This window comes from Acomys minous (assembly GCF_964271855.1).
Source record: "Acomys minous genome assembly, chromosome: 19".
Classification (NCBI taxonomy): Eukaryota; Metazoa; Chordata; class Mammalia; order Rodentia; family Muridae; genus Acomys; species Acomys minous.
In genome coordinates, this window is record NC_140499.1 from 52,759,410 (window position 1) to 52,784,125 (window position 24,716).

General features: G+C 41.4%; 1 protein-coding gene across 5 annotated transcripts in view; it reads right to left on the minus strand.

Annotated features, from left to right (window-relative positions):
• Positions 1–22,638, minus strand: part of RXFP1 (relaxin family peptide receptor 1) — a 128,710-nt gene extending 106,072 nt beyond the window's left edge. For all 5 annotated transcript variants that reach the window (XM_084769684.1, XM_084769686.1, XM_084769685.1 and 2 more), the window contains exon 1: positions 22,506–22,638. In XM_084769684.1, coding sequence (XP_084625810.1) covers positions 22,506–22,532 — 27 coding nt within the window. In that variant the 5' untranslated portion in view covers positions 22,533–22,638. The remainder of the gene's footprint in view (positions 1–22,505) is intronic.
• Between the last annotated feature and the right edge of the window lie 2,078 nt (positions 22,639–24,716).

Genomic DNA, 24,716 nt, shown 5'->3' on the forward strand with positions numbered 1-24,716 from the left:
AGCAGGAACAGATTTGAAGTTGTGGGCGGGGCCTGTGCTGACAAAGGGACTATATTATTAAAGAGATAAGTGCAGTTAAGAAAAACTCAGACATTGATCCAGTCAGTGAGGAGCTCCAGGGAGTAAATTCAGCTAAAAAAAAAAAAAAACTTTCTTTTTTTTTTTTTAAAGAATACTTGAACAAAGAGACCTCCCTTAATGGCATCCTTCTCAGCAGAACTTTCCAGACACGTATTTTTTACAGGTCAGCCTTGAAAACACATAGGGACCATTGCAGTTGTGGTCCAAGGGGGTTGGGGCGTATGCCCAGCTATCAGCAGAAATTGGCATAGTTCATATGTTACTGATTTTATAGGCCTGAAAACAGTAAGAGTTAGAGGGCCATGGAGCCTTGCATGGAGGTCCCAAGCCGCCAAGGTTAGGTAATATGAAATAAGGTCACAATCCCTCCGAGAGCTCCTGAGACAGCTGACAGCTACCTGTGTGGCAGTAAGAGTCAAACTGAGACCCCGGAATACTGGAGATGCGTGTGAGGAAGCCCACTCAGGAGAACTGAATATATCCGGAGGAACTGTATCAAGAGAAAGACCATGTGTATTGCAGGCAATAAAGCTGTAAGAGTGGGGCTACCCAATCCTGTTGGAGTCCAGATGGTGTCATCGTGACCCCGCAGATGCCAGACATGGGCTTAGAGGATTACTTTTGGCATCCCTCTATGTTTTCCTCTGATATTCTTCCTTTTTCAAAGGTAATGTTTACTCTCTTCTACTGTGTATTTTGTTTGGTTTTGTTTTTCAAGACAGGGCTTCTCTGTGTAGCCCTGGCTGTCCTGGACTCACTTTGTAGACCAGGTTGGCCTTGAACTCACAGCGATCCACCTGCCTCTGCCTCCCGAGTGTTGGGACTACAGGCATGAGCCACCAAGCCTGGCCCTTATTTATTTGTATTAAAGATAAATTTTTCTTCCATATAATACATCCTCACTGCTGTTTCATGTCCCTCCATTCCTCCCAGCTACCTCCCACCTTCCCTCTCCCCCTCAGTTTCCAAACAGGACAAAAGAAAATACAATAAGATAAGGCAAAACCCCTCTTATTGAGACTGAACAAGACAACCCAACAGGAGGAGGAGAGTACCAAGAACAGGCAAAAGAGTCCGAGACACCAACTCTCACTGTCAGGAGTCCCACAAAACCACCAAGCTGATAACCATAACATACTCAGAGGACCTGGTGCAGACCTGTGAGGACTCTGTGCTTGCTGCTTCAGTCTCTGTGGGTCTATATGAACCCTGCCTCAGTGTGCCATGTTCTACTGGTGTCCTCCATCCCCTCTCACTCTGTTTGTTTTGTTTTGTTTGAAACAGGGTTTCTCTGTGTAGGCTCACCTGTCCTGGACTCGCTTTGTGGACCAGATTGGCCTCAAACTCACAGAGATCTGCCTGTCTCTCAAAGAGTGCTGGGATTACAAGCATGGGCCACCATGCCTGGCTCCTTCTGACTCTTATAATCTCTCCTCCCCTTACTTTGAGAAGGGGGACCTGGTGGACACCTCCAGTTTAGACTCTTTCTGTGCATAATGTCTGACTGTGGGTCTCTGCACCCATTCCCATCTGCTGCCACAAGGAAGACTCTCTGATGATGACTGGACAAGGTACCAATCTGTAGGCATAGCAGACTATCATTAGGAATCATTTCATTGATTTCTTTTTGCCTGTCCTGTTTAGTTCTACCCTAGGTCTCTGGGAGATCTAGTCTCCTGCTCCTGGCCATCCAGGCAGTGTGGGGCATGGGCTCCTTCTTGTGGAGTGGGCCTCAAGTTAAACCAAGTGTTGGTTGGCCGCTCCCACAAGTTGTGCACTTTCAGGAAGGACAGATTGGAGGTGGAGGGTTTTGTAGCTTGGTTGGTGCCCAGGTTTCTATTTCTATACCCTGCAGAGTACCTTCCTGAACTACAGAGTCTAGACCAAAGGGGTGAAGGCTCCATGTAGGCAACAGCTCGCTTTCTTCACATTCAATGGGCAACCAAGTCCCACCATTTGGAGTCATGCCTGGCTACAAAAAATGGCCAGTTAAGTCTCTGTATTCATAACATTATTTTTTAACAATTTTATTAAATATTTTTATATATACATGTATATAATTACACATATATACAATAAACTACCTACAGCAAGAAGAACCATGAAACAATCAGGAATTATATATATATATATACATATATATTACATGCATATACATATATATGTAACATATGTCACAGTCACAGTGTTTTGGCTATTTGTATTTGGCAGCCTTGAAGAAAACATCTTTTGTATCTTGGTGAGTCTAATATTCTAAATGTAAATCAGTATCTATCATATCTCGTTATTATCAATTTAAACATCGATCTAGACCTACAAACATCTTAACTCCCTAAACAACTAAGCTTTATTGTAAAACTAAACTATCTGGTCTTCAACTTATTTTTGACAGCAAAAGTTCACATGAAATCACCTTGAGTTTAGAAGAAGCTTTGGACTTTTGGATAATATAAAATTGATAAACTTAATGTGACACACACAAAAAAACCCTATTAGTAACAACAAGGAAAGCTACTGTTTATTTTCACTACCATTGGATAAATGTGATATGATTTTAATATTACAAAGTTAGGAAAGTCTCCCATCAGACACTGAACAGTTCTTTAGGTTGAATCCATATCAAGATGGCTGCTCCATCTTCATTTCTCTCATTGCACTTGAGAGGAGTAAAAAAACATCATATCACAGCTGTGAACCACACTGTGGGAACATCTCATCTGCTCTAGGCTCAAGCATTGGTGGAAGTCTTTAAAAATCTTGATGGAGTAGAGTGTGTTGGCACATGCTTGCAATCCCAACACTTGGGAGCAGGAGAGGTAGAATCAGGACTTCCGGACCCCTTATCTGCTCTTTGGAAGGCCATTTCTTTGACTTGAAAATCTATGTCTGAAGTAGGTGTGGAAAGATGGGCCCTCTTTGGAGACCACTCTGGATTCAGGGCATTTTGTAAGTGGATATGGCATTCTCGCATCTCTCTCTCAGGCCAGATACATCAATGGATTCTTATTTCTTCATTCCAGTCAGTTTCAAAGACATTCTTTTTTTATTAATTTTTTAAATTAATTCATTCATATTACATCTCGATTGTTATCCTATCCCCTGTACTTTCCTATTCCTCCATCCCTCCCACTTACCCTCTACTCCCCTCCCCTATGACTGTTCCTGAGGGGGACCTCCTCCCCCTGTATATGCTCATAGGGTATCAAGTCTCTTCTTGGTAGCCTGCTATCCTTCATCTGAGGGCCACCAGGTCTCCCCATCCAGGGGACATGGTCAAATATGGGCCTGGAAGTTCTGCTCAAACTATGGCACCAGCCAAGGACAATATGTGCAGTAAACTTCTAACCCTGAACCAGATCTAACCAATGGGCAGGACAGTCTCTATGGTTGAGTGCAGAGTGGAGAGTGGGGATTGACTTTCATATGAACTCGGGTGCACCATAATTTGATCACAGACATTCTTAGGGTGGTTCTGTGGACACAATCTCTGATTTGCTGTTTTCTCCTTCCTTTCTGCCTCCTTTACTGACTTCACTGGAGGCCCCTTGCCTCCATTAGGCTGTGGTTAGACAGTCACTTCTTTTGTTTTCTCTCAAGAATCATTGGTTTAATTAGAAGGATGTGCAGAGATGCACTAACCAGTGGTCTAACCCTCTTATTTTTAGGGAGTGTTTCAGAGATATTTTTTCACAATGGGTGTAAGGACCCAGATTACTCTAGTTCTTATCAAAAGACTCTCTTGAGTTGACCTTTGTTGCTAAGAAAAATTTTTTCATTTTATCTTTTATTGGTTGTGGTTAAGAAGCAGCTGTAAAATAGTTGTTCTAATTCTCAGTTTTGAGTTTCTGGACTCTGTTATTTCATCTTTCCAGTTTACTATTCTTAAAAAATTAATTTTTCTTGCTGTCTGTCTGGGGATAGAGGTACAGGGGCAATGTTGTAGTGCAGATGTGGAGGCAAAAAACAACTTTGTTAGGCTTTCTTTCTCTGTCTGCCTTTACATGGGTGCCAGGGATCCAATTCAGGTGTAATTCCTTTGAGACAAGTGCCTTTACCTACTGAGCTTCCTCACCCTCTTTATTTTGTTGGTCAATTGTTAATAAGCTAATTTGTTTTATGTAAAAAAAGTATTTGAAACAAGGAAACTAATATTCAACATTAAAATTGCATGCTCTCTAGTCCTAGGATTATAAATTGATTAGTAGTCTCCGCTTGCCAAATTATCCTGGGTAACAATGTCAATAGACACCGTATCATGCCTAACAGTCTCATTGGTCTCAGGGCCTGTGACCGGAGTGTCCTGCCCGGCTGTCACTAACCTTGGAGTCGATATCGTCTATGCACATATGTTGTCTGCATCATTATATAATAATCTTATAAATAATGTCATATAAATGATGACACACCACATCTAGCTCCTGTCTTTATAGTCAGTTAGCATATGCTAGGATCTGCCACACTGACAACCAGCCTCTGCTCAAAACTTATTTCTCACATTATGATCAGTCAGAGACTCAAGTAGATAAGACTCTGTCTGGTCCCACAGTCCCACAGTTGTGTGTGTGGGAAGGTGACAGATTATGTCAGAAGCATAAAACCCAGAGGCTATTAATGAGAGGCTGTTTCTCATTTGTTTTCTAATAAGGTGTATGGTACTTTTCTTTTTACATGATATCAAGTCATCTCTCACCGTTTCTTTGATGTAATAATCTTTATAAAACATCCCCTTGCTTCATGATTACATAAACATTTCAACTTCTTCTTGTGTAGCCTTTAGATTTAATGTATGTGAGAAGTTTTATGATAAAATATCACATAGTAGTGAGTGCTTCTATAAAAAATTGAAATATCCTTAATATATAACTGTTGGGGGTTGGTCTTGTTGCTGCCCAAATAAGCAGACTCATGTACCCCAAATGTTTGTACTCTTACTAAGAACTTATTCCTGTTTGACCAATAAAAAGCCAACAGGTCAAGTAGGAGAGGTGCAGGGTATGGGATACCTGCCCCAATACAGGAAGTAGTTTAGTGACTAATATCTGCCCTGCCCTAGGTGAACCAAAGCTATTTAAAAATATAACAGGTGCCTGTGTCCTCATTGATTGCTAGTGGGTTAGAAAATACCACTGTAATAATTATAGGGTTAATAATAAACACTTATTAGGCCCTATACTTCTAAACTAACTGCAGCATATGGCATGTTCTTACAAATAACGGAATGTGTTTCTGTATTATATCTTTTTTAAAAACATTGTATTAGTTCTTTAAGAATGTCATACATGTTTTCATCATATTCGCCTCTCTCTGCCAGCTCTTCTCAGGTATGAAGGGATTTTTAAATGAATCATTCTGAGCTAAATACATATGGCAAAGGCTTCGGATCATGCCTGGACTCAGGCTGCTCCTAGACATGCATGTTCCAGGGTGGTAGCAGTGATATGCACTTCCATAGTCGGTGACAGAAGAAGGCCACAAATCGAGATATTTCCTAAACACATTGGTAGGAGCATTAGGTGTGTCACAGCACAGTGTGCAGAACTGTGCTAGCGATCACCTGATGGCATTCTAAGCTTCTGGGGTTGCCTGTCAGCTTTACTTGATAGTTGAAAGGATGGTAGGTCAGACAGACACAGAGGTGTCTTATTAATGGCTACTGAGGGGGATAGAGATGACCCAAGATAATTCTGCTTGTGATCTGGAACATTGTGACTCTCTATAACCAGAGTTTTAATCATTTAGCTGCGAAGATTTTTTTTTAAACAAATCACACTTCATTGCATGTATGAATGTATGTACATGGGATGGCACTGGAGTGCATGTGGCACTGTACATATGTGGAGGTAAGAAGACAACTTGCAAGAACTGGAGCCTTCCTTCCACCTTACTTAGGCCCAGGGGATGGAACTCACCTAGTCAGACTTAATGGCAAGTGCTTTCATGCAAACTTCACTTCACAGCTCCCTCCCCATCTCAGCCATGCTCACATGCCGGCTGCGTGACTGTGTCATCCACTTCCCAATTCTGAATTAGTCAGACTAACTGGAATGCATGTGGCAGGCAGCAATCCAACTCAGCTGAGGCCTGCAGGTCTTCTGCCCCGCCTCTGTTTGTGATCTCCCCACCTTCACCCGCCTCCTTTCTCTTGTATTCTCTGCACTTCCTGTTTTCCCTTGGCTTAGAGAGACTTTGTCTGTGAGCTTCACTAAATGGTGAGCTGGTGAGCTCTGGCTTTTCTCTTCAGCTCTATGCTCCTCAGAGCAAGGACACATCTTCAAGGGGCTCTCAGGAATTAATGGAATCAATCTCTGACCAGGTTACAATTTTATCTTCACTGAAGGTCTTACTGATATGAGACTACATTATGAACTGTTCTCGATTTGAGGTACAATTGTGAGCAGCCAAATTGCCGAAAAATTGGAGTCCAAATGTATGGTTTAACCACTGCACTGGAGTTTCCTAGGCCAGTGAGATTAAAAGGACATCATATGAGGCCCAAAGAAGACTTGGGAGATGTTAAGATTTAGTGGAACTGGGTGTGTCGACTCACATAGCACTAGAAAGGTTTTAGGCAAGACAATTGTGACTTTGAGTCCAGCCTAGACTACATAGTGAGCTGCAAGTTAGCCTGGAATAGACAGCAAGGCCTTGTACTAAAAACTAAGCAAGGCAGAGCAACAACAACAATAAAACAAAACAAAAAAACCCCACAGTAACAGTGGGGAACGGGTAAGAGAAGAGTCAGGCAGGCAGGGCAGAGGAGTAGACTGTCAAAGGAAACTCCAGATAGCAATGTACGGATCATCAGTGCAAGTTGAGTGAGACTCCTGCCTTGCACTGTGAATCGGTGTTTATATCACACATGGAAAGTAACTGCAACCATCCCAAAAGGTCACCATGCAAATGCTAAGAAAGCATTATATAACTAGGCAATTAAGCTCATGATATTTTTAGAGGAAGACAGATTCTATTATATTACATTTCTTCTGGTGAGTTAAAACTCTTCAGATTCTACTAATGAAATAGCTTGTAGGTGTAAGAAACCCTGGCTGTGAGGACAACGGCATGTCTTTTCTTTCTCACTTCGTCTTTAGAATGAATAGTTCTAACTGGGGCTCCTAGGGCAATTCATCTATGCCCCAGATAGCTTTCTATTACTCACGTTTGGGTACCAGGCAGTAGCCATAGGAACTTCTCATCTAATGTGCATTCCAGTGGGTTTGTGGAAAAGCTAATGAAGACAGACTCTGGGCCGCTTGTTGGCCATCACGTTCTCAGGTTGTTGTTCGCTTTCTAAAATACAGAGTGGGATTTTTCCCCACAGCCTGTCTTTCTGTAAGCACACCAACTAGTCACGTACTTAGAGGAATCCAATACCTCACTGCATCATTTATGTGTGTGCAAGATGCTTGCAAGTGTTGGGACCCAAGGAGAGGTAAAGAGGAGATGGCGACTGCCCGAAGCCACAGTCATACCACAGTCAGGGAAGTCGTGGGATGACTCCAACAAGCTGCTTCACTAGGAGAGTCTGAAGAGTCTTGACTCTCCAGAAGAAACTCAATGTGACAGAATCAATCCGTCTTCATGTGGAAAATTCTGAGCTTAATTGCATAGTTCTACAATACTTTCTTAGCGTTTGCATGGTAACCTTTGGGATGGTGTAGTTACATTCCGTGTGTGTGACATAAACACCACATGATCAGGGGAAGTCAAACTAGAAACACCAAGACAAAAAGAGGGACCCAGTGAAAGCTTACTTAGAGGGTTAAGCGTTGATGTTTACTAGGATAGTTGGGAGAAGGCTTGGGCCGGAGAACGGGGTCGTAGCTGGGTTGATTTAGTGTGCTGAGCTTCTTGCATTTGGGGTTGTTTTTAAGTAGCAGATGAGATACTGAGGCTGTCATCTGTGACTGAGTATCTGTGATGGAGGAGCCGAGCTGGGGGATGTGGTGCTGTATTAATGGGAATTGTTGGGTGATGGTCTGATGTACTTTGATGCTAATTAATAAAAAGCCATCCCACTTGGCCAGGAGAGATGAGATAGGTGTGGCTAAGGGTCCCAAGGAAGAAAGAGGGGAATCCAGGGAAGAAGAAAAGGAGGGAGAAAGACCCGAGGAGGAAAGGAAGGTCACTGTGAAAGAGAAACACATGGCCGGTGTGGATGGAGAATCTGGTCCAGATGAAGAACATTAGCAAGTATTTGGGATTATGGATGGGAGGTAGCTCGATGGAAATTGGTAGAAGCAGATGGCACAGCATTGGGGCAGGGATCCCATATCTGCCCCACTGTGGGAAGTAGTTTAGAGGATTAATGTCTGCCCTGCCCCAGGTTAACTAAGGCTGTTTTACAATATAACAAGTGTCTGTGTCTTGATTGATGGCTATCCGGGCATACTAATAATACTGGCAATTTTAAAAACAGTAAGGATTAGGAAAAAACAGGCCAGTTAAATGATGAAGAACATAGGTGCTCCATTTCTGCACTCTCTACCAGTGACAAACACTCTCCATTTCCCATGGTGGCCTTCGCTTCCCTTCATGTTAAATAGCAACTATTCACTAACTCCAACAATTTACTCATTTTGTTAATTTTGGCCAAATGGTTTGTAAGTCCATACAGCACAGTAGTGCTCTTCATATTTCTGAGAGGAAGACAAAACATCATTAACACGAGTTTCTGGGAAGGGTCGTTTCTAAGACCATGCTTAATTAATAAGTGGAACATTGAGTCTTAAAAAGTAACCTCATCCAAAGATATGTCACAGCAAAAAAAATTGTTTTTATCTTATTAACCGATGCAACTGAGGAAATAAATTTCAGAGAGCCAAATAGTGGCAGGCATTGAAAGAAACATATGTTGTCACTTCACGAAAAAAACCAACCAACCCTGCTTAGCTAAACATAAAAATGTATGAAGTGTGAAATTAATTAAAACCAAATTTAAACACACACACACTTAATAATTTGCAGTTTCAAATCCTTAACTAAATGAAAATACTTTCATATTTTCTTTGGATATTAATGTATATCATACATTTTAGGAAACTAATATGTGGCACATTTATTAAATCATAATATCATTTACTTTCTGTGTCATAGAAAAAGATATTTATTAGTCTCAGGCATATTGATTTTTTACTATACTACCATAGAAATGGTAAGAGATGCTTCCATTGTAAATTTTAACACATAGTTTTAGCTTAACAAGAAGTGTACATAATTAGTAGAAACCATAGCTACGTGATTATGAGTGTGCTTAGAAAAATTAACTTTATATTTACTGCTTATTTTTAAATTTTTGGAAAATCCATAAATTTATGTGAAAATAAATTTCTTTTGAGACAGAATCTTATTATCTGTCCTAGGCTGGTCCTGAACTTGTGACCCTCCTGTCTCAGCTTTGGAATGCAGGGGTTATATGTATACACACCACCACACCTGGCTTTGTGAAAGTAAATTTTAGATGCATTTTTCTTTTAATGCAATGCAATTTCTTTAATTCTATGTCACACTGAACTGAAAAACTCAGACCCTTTCCAAAATTGCCAAGCTAAAAATAAAGAGCTATGCCTAAACTTCTAAATATGAAGACCCAAAAAGAGATTCAGTGTGCTGATGCTAGGCATACGTTTGATGTTTAAGAATGCATACTGGGGCCACTGAGATGGTTCAGCATGTAAGAGTGCTTGCTGAACAAGCCTAAGTCTGAGCCCCAGAACTCACAAGGCAGAAGGACAGAGCCAGCTTCTGAATTGTCTTCTGAATTCCACATGCACACGGTGGCACTCCCTGTAACCATAATACGTAAAATAAAAAAGCCCTAAGAACAAAACAAGAATAGATACTAGCATGATCATTACTCACTGAAATTCACTTAATAAAACTTGTGAGGTCAGAAGATAAATTTTAGAGTTAGAGGTATGAATGCTTTCATTCTATTTAACAATGACTGGAAAGATTATTTATTCTTCCATACATCCTATCCAGATCCTAGTTTCTCCTCCCTTCTCTCTTCAGTTCCTTTCCCTGGCCCCTCCTAATCCACTTCTCCTCCCTTTCTCTTCAGAAAAGAGCAGACCTCCCTGGGGATAACAACCAAATGCGGCATATCAAGAATAGGCACCTCTCATTATATTAAGGCTGCAGGAGACAACCCAGTAAGAGAAAAGGGGTCCCCAAAGCAGGCAAAAGCTTCATAATCAATGTCCACTCCCACTGTGAGGAATCTCATAACAAACAAACAAACAAACAAAAAACCAAACAAGCTTACACAGCCATAACATATATGTAGAGGGCTTAGGTCACACCCATGCAGGCTTCCTGATTGTCTTCAGTCTTTGTGAGCCCTATTTATTTGTTTTGAAATCATAGTATTTGTTCCGTTATTGGAGGACCTATCAGACAGCTATGACAGTTGTTCTTAGAGAAGCCATAGGCCCATTCACCAGCCCGTCTGGTTAGTCACCATATCATTCAAACTTAAGAACCACTGGCTTAGAAGGGCTCGGGATCTTTCTGATGTTGTTTGTGTGACAAGAAGATAGTGACAATGTTTTTATTTCCAGGTTTAGATCCTGCTCTTTCTTGGAGCAGGAAGAGTCAACCTGCTAAGAGAGCTCATCTCCCAGATCATCAGAAAAGCAATAAAGGCTTCCCTGTATTGGGTTGGAAGTCTGCACTTTGGAGATGAAACCCCAGGGAAGTAAGAAGATGACAGAGCAGCTGTGTGTATTTCATTTCCAGAAAAAGATATTTTGAAAGTGGTCATAAATGGTCACTGGGTTTGCATCAGGTGATACAAAGAAGTCAAAGTGGTTTCACCCCCCTTTCTGAGTCTTTTATGTGCAGACACTGAAGCACACAGAGTAATGTCTGTGGTATGGGACCCTTGAGACCTGCCTCCTTAAATGACTTCAAATGCCCAATATAATGTGGCTAGACATAATCAGCATACTGCATACTCAACCTTCAATGCTCATTTACCTTGTAGAACTGAAACTTTGACCATCACCTCTCTATTCTCTTTCCTGTCTCCAGCCCTTATCAACCACATCCTTTCTGATTTTATAAGCTTGCCCATTTTAAATTCTACATGTGACACCACATAGAACTTATCTTTCTGAGCTTGATTTATTTCACTTAGATTGCCTCTACATCCAAGTGGCAGACCTTTATTCATTTTGAGAGGCTGCTGAATAATTTTCATTATATATGTATATCAAATTTTCTTCATCTGTTCACTTATCTGATAACTTAAGTTTTGACTTGGTGTTTTGTGAGTCCGGTGAGGAAATGGAGAATGTGTGTAAGAAGAAGAGAGATACATGCACGTATGTGTCTTCTATCCTTTGCCACTCCCTTTGTATATAACCTTTGCAAAGCCCTGAGTCGCAGAGTTGTAACAGACACATGACGCATGGGAACGAATCAAAAAACTAATGGGAACACACAACTAATGTCATGTTTATGATGAGGTAGGGAGTTGATAACCCTGAGAGGTTTGCTTTCCCTCAGAATCAGAATTGTTTCAAAAATGGACAATGGTGTTCTAAGAAACACCAATAGCCATGGGCCACCGGTGCTTTCCTTGTTGTTTTTGCTGCTTCTCTATACAAGCTGACAATTGAAAACCATGACACAAGAGAAAAGTGAGGCTATTGGGCAGGACCATAGCACTGGGAAAGGGAGACAGGAGGACCCCTGAGCTAGCGGGCCGGATGGTCTAGCCAAAATAGCAAGCTCCAGGTTTGATGAGATACCATGTCTCAAAGAAATATTGTGTATGTGTGGGAGGCTGGCTGGAAAGATGGCTCAGCAATTAAGAGTGATTGCTGCTCTTGCAGAGGACTCCAGTTTGGTTCCCAGCACCCACATGGTGGGTCACAACTGTCTACAATTACTGTTCTAGAACATTGGAACCCTCTCCTGGCCTCGGTGGGCAACAGGTGTGCATGTGGTATACATATACATGTGCAGGCACATAGTCATACATATCAATAAAAAAAAGAAGATGGAGAATGAATGATTGAAGAAGACACTTGTGTCAGCCTTTGACTTTTACATGTATGTACACACAAACATCACAAATTTATGAACACACACACATGTACAAAAAGGGGAGCTGTTCATAGGTTCTTGTTTAAGTCTTTTCTGATTTACCAATAAGCCAAAGGTCAAGGATGTCCATAGAATATAGTAAGAAAGAAAAAGTAAAAACATGGGTAGAACTCTTTTGTAAATATAATATTTCCTTTATTTTTCTAAGAGAAAAATAAATATTCATGTGTGAACAATGAAATATAAGTTTTGTAAGTTTGATGATTTTGCATATAAGCTAAGTGTTCTTATATTTAGATTTTAAAACTGGAATTGTATAATACAAGGATTAATGCCAAAATTCATGCTAACAATTTAAATTTTTAATTTTTCCTATGATAACCTTAACAGACAGTAAAATTTTAATATTATAATAGAGACACACAAAGAAGATATACATATTAACTTTATATCATACATATAATTAAAAATGGAAATGCCCTCCTGGGTTTTGAAAAATAAGTACAAATCTTTCCTTTGGCACCAGGTCTGTAGGTTCCATTCCTGGCTCTGCATCTGTGCTGGGACAAAGCTGCACATAGGTGCCAGTGTTCCTTTCTCTCTAATGAGTTCATATAGGAATGAGACTGTGACAGTTGCTTTGAAAATACCACTGTCCCTAAGAGTGATCATTTTCGACGAATCTTCTTTAAACAATGAATCTATTGAATGGGGGTATTGCATAGCTCCAACCATGCTCAAGGGCCTGTGTTTCGCTCCCAGCAACACACACACACACACACACACACACACACACACACACACACACACACGTGGGAGGAGGGAGGGAGGGAGAGAGGGAGCAGGGAAGGAGGGGGGATGGGGACAGGATAGGGATGGGGACAGGACAGAGACAGAGAAGCAAGCAGCCTCAGTTTCTTAGCTACCCAATTACAAAGGCCTTGCGCTGTTATTACCCACATTGGTTCCCTTATCCTCAGCTTCAGTCACTACTTCTACTCACATCTCAGAAAGCAGGCTGTGATATTTATCTCTTTTAGAGCTGGGGGCTGGAAAACAGGGCCTTGCATATGTGAAGCAGTCACTCAACACTGAACCACTTTCCCAGTCTAAATGTAATGTTTTAAAATCAAATTCCAATGTTAGGAAGCCTGGTAAGTGGACATGTGAAGTGTTTGACCCTTAAGTGATGTTTCTTTTAGCTTTGTAAATTATTTAGGACAACTATTAATCATAATAAGAAGATGTCTATTTTCAACGATGAGTTGTTCTGTGATTCTGAGAAATAAGATATTTAATTGAAAATGAGTTGAAATGACTTTTTTTTTTTAAGTTTTGCTCAAAGTGGCTAGTAAAACAAATTTCCTTTTCCTTCACAGACTCTTACAGAGTCTCATTTAAGCACCCCAGGTGTCTTTTCAGTGTTTGGCTTCTCATGAAGATAAGCTCCTTTGTCGAGTTCGGCTTTTATGAGTGGATAACAGTGCTGCATCTCTTCCTATACAGAGTACACAGTAAAAGGGTGATGTCTGGTAAAGGAGTTACTAGTAAAAGAATCCAAGACTGAGTTGGTGACCTAATTTGTTTGGTGACTTTGTTGCTTAATTATGTTTTTCTCTCTTCTGTTCTATATTCCACAGAGGCCCATGACTCTATTGTTACTTTGAATATAAGGAAATAAACTGGAGAATTTTTCTCATTTGTTTATTTAGACATTCAATCAAAACCATTTAAGGAGGAAAATTTAAAATTTTAGAATCTTCCTCCTCCTCTTCTTCTTCTTCCTCCTCCTCCTCCTCCTTCTTCTCATCCTCCTTCTTTTCCTTTTTTGCTTTCCCACAACAGGGTTCCTCTGTGTAACACAGCCCTGGCTGTCCTGGACTCACTTTGTAGACCAGGCTGGCTTTGAACTCATAGAGATCTATCTGCCTCTCCCTCTGGAGGGCTGGGATTCAAGGTATGCACCACCATGGCCAGCATCAGAGAGTCGTCAATGAATGTCAATGTATTCTTCAATTAACATTTCAACTAACCACTCCTTTTGTTCCAAGCACTAGGATTTGAGGTTCCTGCCCACAAGGAGCTTCATGTCTGTGGGGATGGATGGATGTGCTGAGGGGTCAGAGTGGGTCTCCCTGAGAGTTGACTTACTAGTACCCTGTATGTTAAAGTGTACCTTCTCATTCTTGAAAGGTTTCTTGCTGATAATTTCCTGAGCTTCTGCTTTGCTCCTGCTTCTGTGTCGGGGACTTCATAATCTGTTTTAGCTTGAAAATCAAAATCCCTAGTCCAAAACCTTTTGGTGTAGCAAATTTTTGAGGGTCCACATAGTACTGCCTGAGGGTTGGCATTCCTTTTCTCTGTTTTCTGATTGGGATACATGTGAGTGTGTAGCTCCAGGCGCTATTACCGCCATGCTTTCCCTGCCATGATGGTTTGTATCCTCACACTCTAAGCCAGAATACGCCCTTCCCTTAACCTTAACCTTCCTTATGTAGCTTCTTGACAGGTATTTGAGCACAGTAACAAGAAAAATAACCAATGTAGAAAACTGGTTATTGAGAAGCGGGTGTTGGAAACCACATAGTTTATAGGCTTTCGGGTTAGTTTAGTAGAGCTATGTGGGTGGGTTTGGAACTAAAGCTCAAGAAGCTTTGGAACGCTGTAAGCAGAGACGAAGAGAACACTCTTCTGGAAGTGTGGCTGCCCAGAAGCCAAGAGAAATGTGGATAGTGGGGGCCTGCCTCACCTAAAGGGCATAGAGACCCTACTGGGAACTGATAATCTACAAAGAGTCTGCCTCTGCCTTAAGCTTGAGTGGGTCTGAATTTAAGAATGAAAGAAAGACTAAGTTGTTTGGTGGAGGAAGATGAAGGGTAGCACAACATTCAGGCTTACTGACCTTGGCCAGACTAACGGGGAGTGAATGGAGCAAAAACACAGGAAAATATGAACTTTGGAGAGGAAAGAACATGACTGAGTTTAAAATGGAATCAGCCCAAGAGAATTTACATATGTTTCTGGAAACAAAGCTGGAATAATGGGCTTTTCTAAGTCTGATAAGAGACGAATAATGCCAGCAGGAGTGTAAGATAGAGCTGAACAGAGAGCTGTAGTTTTGTCTTTTCCCTGCCAGGTTTCAGTCTTGGCCTGAGCTTTTGTTGCTATCTTCCTAGTCTTCCCATCTGCAATGGGAATGTCCACTCTAGGCCACTGTACGATGTAAGCATGTCAACTCATACTTACATATACTTGTATATTTGATGACACCTGGTCCCCGGTTTGTGGAACCGTTTGGGAAGGTTAGGAGGTGTGGCTTGTTGAAGGAGACCTGTCACTACAGGTTTCAAAAGCTCATACCATTTCCAGTTAGTCCTGCCTTGCCCTTGTGGACCAAGACGTAAGGTCTCACTACCGCTCTGACACCGGCCATGACTGTTGCCGTGCTCCTTGCTATGATGGTCATGGATGTATTCTCTGAGTCTGTAGGCTCTTTTGTAAGTTGCATTCTTCATGGTGTCTCTGCATAGCAGTAGGAAATTAAGTAAGAGCCAGATGGGTTACATTCCTTTAATTCAAGCACTTGGGGACAGAGGCAGGTGGACATATTTGAATCCGAAGCCAGTTTGGTCTACATCAGGACAGCCAGAGCTACATAGTGAGACCCTGCTTCCAAAAACAAAAAGTAAGACACAGTCTTTATAATTTTCAAGGGGTTAAAAGGAAACTCTCCTAATTATAGCACTGAAGTGAGCTCGTGGAACTTGGGTGGAGTTCCCTCCTTATTTTCTGCTGTTTTAGCCATATTTACAGCTATGGTTGCATGAATAACTCAGACCCCCAATCTTTATCCCAGCACTGGGGCTGCCTATTTGCATGCCAGCCACTCCCACTGCTTGTCCCAAAAGCATTGCTTAAGAATGAGAGGAAAGTTAGATCTCCTTCTCCACTCAACAGTGGAGAATGTCCTGTCCATCGGCTAGTCTGGGTAGGGGTTCGAGGTTTACTGCCTATTTTTTCCTTGGCTGTTGCCATAGTTTGCGGAGGACCCCAGGGCCCAGACTCGCCAGTAGTTTTCCAGGACCCGCTGGATCCTATGTCCCTGGGATGGAGATGCCTGGTGGCACTCAGAGGAAGGGTAATAGGTCACCAAGGAGAGACTTGATACCCTATGAGCATATACAGGAGGAGGAGATCCCCCTCAGACACAGACATAGGGGAGGGGAGTAGGGGGGAAGTGGGAGGAAGGGAGGAATGGGAGGATACAAGGGATGGGCTAACAACTGAGATGTAATATGAATAAATTAATTTAAAAAAAGAGAGAGAGAGAAAAAAAAAGAATGGGAGGAACCCATACTGCCTCAATTCCCAGTATGTTTCTTTTCTCCTCCACCTTTGAGTTTTTCTTGCACAATCCATCTTCAGGAGTAGCAGCAGCATTCACTGGAAAATCTGGAACCCAATGTCACCGACACATCTGTCTGTCCCCGGCTGTTCAGATGGGATCGAACATTCTTCTTATTCCCTGGAGGCGTCACAGCTGTCATTCGTTACCCCCCCCCCCCATAGGGCCTCCCCTATTCTGCTGCTTCATGTTGAGTGTTTACATTCGGATCTCTCTCGGATATCTTCAGAAAGAGGGAGTAGGGTAGTTGTCTTGAAGGATGTGATCAATGCTTGGAAAACTGTTCAGAAAAACAAGTTCATTTGTTGATTTGGGATGCCTGGTAAGTACCAGGAGTCAGTCAATTCTCAGTAGAAGGGAATGTTCCTTTTCTCTCCCCCAAACCTCCTATAATATTAAGAGTTAAAATAGTATCGCATTGCAGTTTCCCCCTAACTTGAAGCCTGTTGTTAAATTTCTCATAGCTTTTCATTGACCAGTGAAATTGAGTTGGTTTCTTTAATTTCCATATATTTGCATGTGTATGTCTATCTTTTGCATCTTTCCAATATTTTTCTCATACATTTTAATGTCTAATTTCAAACTAGATACTGAATCCTGGTGATTTTGTTAATTCATCAATTAAATGTTCTTCTTTTGGGGCTCTCATGATAGAAAGGAATTAGGGATTAGGTTGATGTAGAACACAATTAGGCAAAGAAATTTTAAGCAATGCCGTAGAACGTAAAAAACAACATATCACAGACAACAAGTTCAGAGATTCAGTATATACTGCATTGAGGTTGGCGGAAAAGTATAAGGCCAATCATAAACTATCAGTTGTATTCTAAGTCTATGCAGATCAGTGGTTTTGAGGGCTTTGAGAGAGTCTTAATTAGAAAGGGTTTGTCAGTAGAGGAGTCTGCACAGAGAGAAGCCTTTCTGAGTTTTCCTGCTAAGTCCTGATTGTCCTCTGTGCAGTGGATGAGCTTTCTCTAATTTTCCCTCACAAGGATTGACGTGTAGGGTTGACTCTTGGCTTCTACACTGACTCTAGTTTCCTCATGCTCTCCACAAGATTTCATCAAGCCTAGAGTTTCTGGAAAAATGTAACAATAAAACAAAATCCTCATCATGATGTTATTTACATAATACAATGCTTAAGGGTCTGTGGAAAGGCACTGGCCTGAACTACCCTACAGAAGAACTTTACTGGGAGAGTTAGAGCATCATCCCAGCAGGTAGTGATGATGGGGCCCTGAAAGCAAGCTTTTGGGCACAAAGAAGAGCTTCATTAGTGCAGAAGGCCATCTCAGATACTGTGATAGGGTTCCTGAAGGGAGAGGCAGATGTTTCAGTTCTAAAGAAACAAGCGGGTATCTCACATTATTAGGTCCCTAGAGGAAAGGATGCACTAAGATGAGATACAACTGTTACTAGAAGGATTGTGTTGCTTGGAGACATTACTGTTTGGGGGCATTAGATGAAAAGTGAGGCTGTGTTTAAAGGCCCTCTTGGGCTGGGCAATGAGGTGATGCTTGCCTGTAGTGTGGCTGAAGTGGAGCAGGGACCCCTGTTAGCATTTGCTGTTGGATCTGCAAAGAGATGGTGGGTGTGGCTAGATTTCTTCCGGGATGCCACATCTGCTTTTTTGAAATGGACATGTCTTGAAGTGACAGATTCTGATCTAAGAGCAGATTATGAATTAAGTCATTGTACAGGGTTTTTTTTTTTATTGTTTGGATTCTTATGTCAAAATTAAAAATGTTTGCATCTCGTCAGAGGCAGGGTTCCATGTTGTTCTCTTCTGCGTCTGTGGTTCCTTCTGTGCCTTTTGTTTTCTGTGACTATGGTTCCTGTTCTGGCTCAGGGTCTGTATCTATGACTCTATATACGTCTATTGCTGCAGTCTATGACTAGGTCTTACGTGTGTCTATGGTTCCTATGTGTGTCTATGGTTTTAGTCTGTGTCTATGTTCCTATGTGTGCCTGTGTTTCTCTGTGTCTATGTTAATCTGTGACTCTGGCTTCTGCCTCTGCCTCCCTGTGTCAATTGGCTCTGTCTGTGAATATTTTTCTATCCATTTCAATTGGTTCGATCTGTGTCTGTTGTCCTTGTGTGAGTCTATATTCCTATCTGCATGAATAGGAACATAGATATGAATAAAAACACGGACATAAGTACAGATGGGAGTATGGGCACAGAAAGGAGCCATAGACACTGAACCATAGACACAGATACTAACATAGGCACAGATAGAACATACACACAGATAGGAAAATAAACACAGATAGGACCATACACACACAGATAGGAACCATAGACACAGATACTAACATAGGCATAGATAGAACATACACACAGATAGGAAAATAAACACAGATAGGACCATACACACACAGATAGGAACCATAGACACAGATACTAACATAGGCACAGATAGAACATACACACAGATAGGGACATAGACAAAGATAGAAACAATAGTTACATATGTGATCATAGACAGAGACAGGGCCTCTAGACATATGTAGGAACATAGACACAGATAGGAACCCAAAACACAGATGGAACCCATAGACACAGACACAAACAGACAAGGCTAGGAACAATACATACAGGTAGATCATAGACAGAGAGAGGAACAACAGATACAGAGGGGACATAGACACATTAGGAACATAGGCATGTTACAGTCTGAAAATCCAAAACAGTCACAAGAGTCCAGAAAAGCAGGAACTTTATTTGAATTAGGCAGCAAAAAACTGACAGGTCAGGGACAACAGCACAGACTCAGGAGCTGGATGCATCTTTGAACGTTCACCTTAGTAGGTAAGCAGATGACGAAAATTTATTGCACTCAGGCCACAGAAAAGACTCAGGAACTGAACTGCGACCCTGAGCCAGAATGCTATAGTTTTTAAGCCTGAAATCCACCAACATCTGTGCTGAGTTACATTTTCCCACCCATCGGGATGTAGGGATGGGGAATTCCTTAGGAACAGGTCTTTGTGGTGCACCTATCCTGTTCCCATTGGTTGGGTTATTCAAATGTGTGGGGAGGGGTGACTTGCCTTGCGTTCATGTCTCAACTTGCCAACCAGGATGTCAGTTACCTGGGTGCACATCTGTTTCTGCCAAGTGGGATGTCAGTTACCCAGGGAGTTCTTGGGAACTGAAACTTATTTGACCCCTATTCAAAATGGAAGTTTTACTCAAAATGGCTTCAGTTTGTTTCCTTCTTAAAGACATAGATAAGGACCATTGACATAGATAAGAACTACAGACACAGACAGAAACCATATACATAGATACGAACATATATGCAGAAAGTAACATGGACACAGATAGGAAAATAAACAGATATAAATAATAGATGAACATAAGGGCATAGATACAGATAGAAGCATCAACACATATTCAGATAGCGAGGGTGTAATGGGCATTCTTAGCTGACAACTTGATTATATCTGGAACTAAGCCCCCAAAATGGAGAGCACATCTATGAAGGATTTTTGCTTAATTTTGAAGTAGGAAGATCTACTTCTTAATCTGGATATTTGAGGTGGGAAGACAAACCTTTAATTGAGATCTTTAATCCAGCTCAAATGTGGGCCACATTCTCTTTTGGAAGTCTGTATAAGGACACGGAAGAAGGAAGCTTTTGCTCTTGGCTGCTTGCCCTTGCTTTGCTAGTCTATGTTTTCACTGGCATTAGAGCTTACTTCTTCTGGATTGCAGCAGAGACAGCCAGCCTTGTGGACTGAGTGGCTACTAGATTCTTTGCTTTCCATTCACAGCCAGACATTGTTGGATTAGCTGGATCTCAACCTTTAACTCGTTCTCATAAATTCCCCTTCTTTCTCTCTCTATAGAGATGCAGTCTATAAGTTGTTTTACTCAAGAGAACCTTGACTAATACAGCAGACACACACAAAATTCTTCAAGCCACTTAGTAAAAAGGGGAACAGCCATTTTGACTCAGTTTCCACAAAGAGAACAAGTTTGTTGAAACTAGGGGGCGAGGCCATACAATCCTACCCAATAATCAGCTTTGCGATAATTTTGTGCATTCTTGTTTAAGACCCAATTATTTTGACTATTTCATGGTTTTCTTATTTTAGTCTTTCCTAGTACTATGCAAAGTATAAACTTCTTAGATTTGAGGCATAATATAACTTCTGTTTTCTTTGTAAGTTAATTTTCTTAATGCATTAGTTACTTTTATGTTGCTGGGATAAAGCCTTCTGACAAAAGCAACTTATAGAAGTACGTATTTTAGTCTTTGTTTCCAGAGGTATAGCATCCATAGTGGCAGGGGGAGGAAGCGGGGGGATCATATTTTCATTCACACAGAGGTAGGGGATGGGAGTCAGGTTAGAAAGCTTCAATTCTACCCCAAGTGATGTACTTTCTTTAGCAAGGTTATGTGTCTAGAGAGTCTATAACCTTCCCAAAGAGAGCTACCACCTGGGAAACAAGTGCTCAGGTACATGAGGTTCTTGGTGAATTCTGTAGCTCAAACCATCACGTTTCCCCTCTGTTTCCCATAGGCTCGTGGCCATCTCATATTGCAAAATGCATTTATTCCAACTTCAAATGTCCCCATAGTTTATAACAGTGTTAACAGTGTTCAAAAGTCCAAAGTCTCTTTTGAGGTTTCAAGGCAATTTCTTCTCTGTTATCCTCTGTTAAATATAAAAGCAAATTCTACACAGCAGAGATTAGACATTATAACCCTGGACCACAGTTACAGTAGTTTCTGTACACTGAAGTCATTGCTTCCTCAGAGCAAGAAACCACTTAGGCTTTTTTCTCAGGTGAGTAGTGTCTTGCCTACTGTGTCAGTGCAGAGCAGGCATCTTCTTTGCAATGGTGCTACTCTATCCAGTAATTCCTGCCTCTTTTTTAGAACATGGCTTTGCTATAACATTGAGTTACCTAGTGCTCTCTTGAAGGACAGCACAATTACATTTTTTTCTTCCTGTGTCACTTAGAGCTCTTTTTCCTTATTGACCTGCATAAGAATAATCAGCAATAACCACACCACATACTCAACATTCTATTGCTTTGAAATTTCTCTCATCAGATTAAAAAAAAACCCATTATATTTTAATTTAGCCTTATGTAAATTTTCTAGTCATGGGTATAGTAGCCAGATTCTTTGCCAGAATATCACATGAGTGGGTACTATTAGAGCCCTGTTATCTCATGCCCACCTCAAATCCTATGAATCATGCCTCTGCTGTTCACATTATTCTCAGCTCTAGTTTTTCCAGGCTCCTACTACAATGGTTTGTTAAACTCTGCCTGCAGCATTTAGTTGTTTTTCTAATTCAAATAATGCTCCTCAAAAAATACAACATGATCAGTTTCTTCACAGCTATGAACCCTACTTAGTCTTAGTCAGTGTCTTATTGCTGTGAAGAGACATCATGGCCATGACAACTCTTATAAAAGAAATCATGTAATCAGGGCTTGCTTACAGTTTCATAGACTTAATTCCTTATCCTCTTAGCAGGGAACATGGCTGCATGCAGACAGACATGGTAGCTGAGAGTTCTAAATCCAGATTGGAAGGCAGCAGCAACAGAAAGCCACTGGGCCTGGTCTGGCTTTTGAAACCTAAAAGCCTACCTTTAGTGACACACTTCCTCCAACAAGGCCATGCCTTCTAATTGGTTCAAAAAGTGCCACTTCCTGGTGACTAAGCATTCAAGTGCATAAGCCTATGTCAGCCATCCTTATTCAAACCACCACATTCTACTTCTTGGCCCCATAGGCTTGTAGCAATATTACAATGCAAAATCCATGTAGTCCAACTTTTGAAAAGTCCTCATAGTCTATTACACTCTTAACACTGTTTCAAAGTTCAAAGTCCCTTCTAAGACACATGCCAATCTCTTACCTATAACATCCTAAGAACATCAAAACCAAACAGCAGATCACAAACTTCCAACATACAATGTACAGGATGTACATTACCATTCCAGAAGAGAGGGAAAGGAGCATGGTGAAGAAATATTGGCCCAAAGCAAGACAAAAAAACCATCTGGACAAACTCCAAACTCTGCATCTCCAAGGCTTATGTGAAAACACTCTTCAGATCAACAACTAGTTTCAGCATTCTTATTCTTGATTGCAACACACTTCTCTCTTCTGGGATGGCTTCATACCCTGGTAGCAGCTCTCCTTGGCAGGTATCTCATGACTCTGGCATCTCCAACATCTTGGAAACTCCAATGAAATCTTGGCTTTACTTTCACAGCTGCACACAATGGCCTCTCTGTACCTCCAGGAAGGGACATCCTGACACATGCCAGGCCTCAGCAGCTTTCCATAGCAATGGAGGGAGATTTCACAACCCCTTTCTTGTATCCTTGACTCTGAAGCAAGAAGCTGAATCTGCCAAGTTCTACTGCTTGCTGGGGCTGGAACATGGTCCCCTTGTTCAATTACATCAGCATTCTATCTGTGATGCTTAAGCTTTTCTTTAATTCCTTTTCACAAGTTGGAAGCTCTGTTGGGTGGAATCTTGCCATGAGGCCTCTACTCCATTTCTTCCATTTAGCTTCAGGCTTTAATCTTTTTATCTCCTTGAGCACAGAATTTAACTCCATTACACCTCCTGGTCCCCCCTTTCCCCCTCAAACTATACATCTGTATTTTTCCTTGCTCAGCTTGCTCCTTTTCATTATAGGTCCACATTAAAGTGACCATGTGACACAGCTTTTATAAGATAATAACTGTGTGATGCAATCAATACTAGGCTGTCTTGAAATCTCCTCTGCCAATGCCATGAATCCAATATAGGGGGATATTTAGAACAAGGGCAAAAAGCAGTCACATCCTTTGCCAAAATATCACAAGCATGGTCTTTTGGCCACTTAGTAATACTCTTCTCCTCTAAAACCTTCTGCGCTGGGCCCTTATAATCTACATTGCCCTCCACACCACTGTCTTTCATGGGCCTTCAAATATGGCCCATTAAGCCCCACTTAAAGTATTCCATTGCTTTCCTAATCTAAAACCCTAAAGTCCACATTCTGCCAATGAGTAGCATAATCAGGCCAGTCACAGCAATATCTCACTCCCTGGTATCAACTTCTGTCTTAGTGTTAAATTGATAAAAAATAGTCATCATGATCAGGACAACTCTTATACATGAAAGGACTTAATTGCAGCTTGCTTACAGTTTCAAGTCTTCATAATGAGGAGTATGGCTGCCTACAAGCAGACATGGTAGCTGAGAGTCCTAAATCCAGATCCAAAGGCAGCAGGAAGAGAGAGCTAGTGGGCCCAGCTTGCCTTTTGAAACCTCAAATCCCATTCTCAGTGACACACCTTCTCCAACAAGGCCACACCTCCTAATCCTTTCAAATAGTGCAACTCCCTGATGACCAAGCATTTAAATACATGAGCCTATGGGGGGCATTCTTATTCAATCCACCACATTTTTGTTGTTGTCATTGCTGTGATAAAGTGTCTGATAAAAGCAACTTAAGTAAAGGTTTGTTTAAGCTTATGGTTCCTGCATGATGGAATGTATAAGAGCAGCAAAAGAACAGCATAGTGGCAGCAGCAAGAAAAAGAGAGATCATACACAGGACACAGAACAGCAACTAGGGTGAGACCCATAAAGCCTGCCTTAGGTGGTGCATTTCTTCCACAATGCTGTACCTCTCCAAAGTTGTATTACTTTCCCAGATAATGCCACCAAGTGGGGACTAACTGTTCAAATACATGAGTCTGTGGGTGACATTTCTCATTCATACCGCACACTTAGATATTTTATTATAGTAACAGAAAATGAACTAGCATACTACACACACATACACACACACACACACACACACACACACACACACACACACACACACACACTTCTAAAGCCTTTAGAATTCATAGATTAATTCTACGGGAACATAATTGTTAGGGCCCAGAGCAGATTACTGCTTAGCTGTGCCCACCTACAGAAGCTTTTTTTTTTAAATAGGCACTGTAACTCTAAGAACATGGCCAGCCCCCTGCTAATAGTCTGTTTGTGAAGTGCTAACCATCCCTAATAGATTCCCAGGTGCTCAGCTTCCAGGTGAACAGCTGTTCCATTCTCCATTCCCCAAGGATGTCTATAGACCTCAGGTTGCCAAGTTCCCTAGGAGTGTCAACACACACACACACACACCCTACCCATTT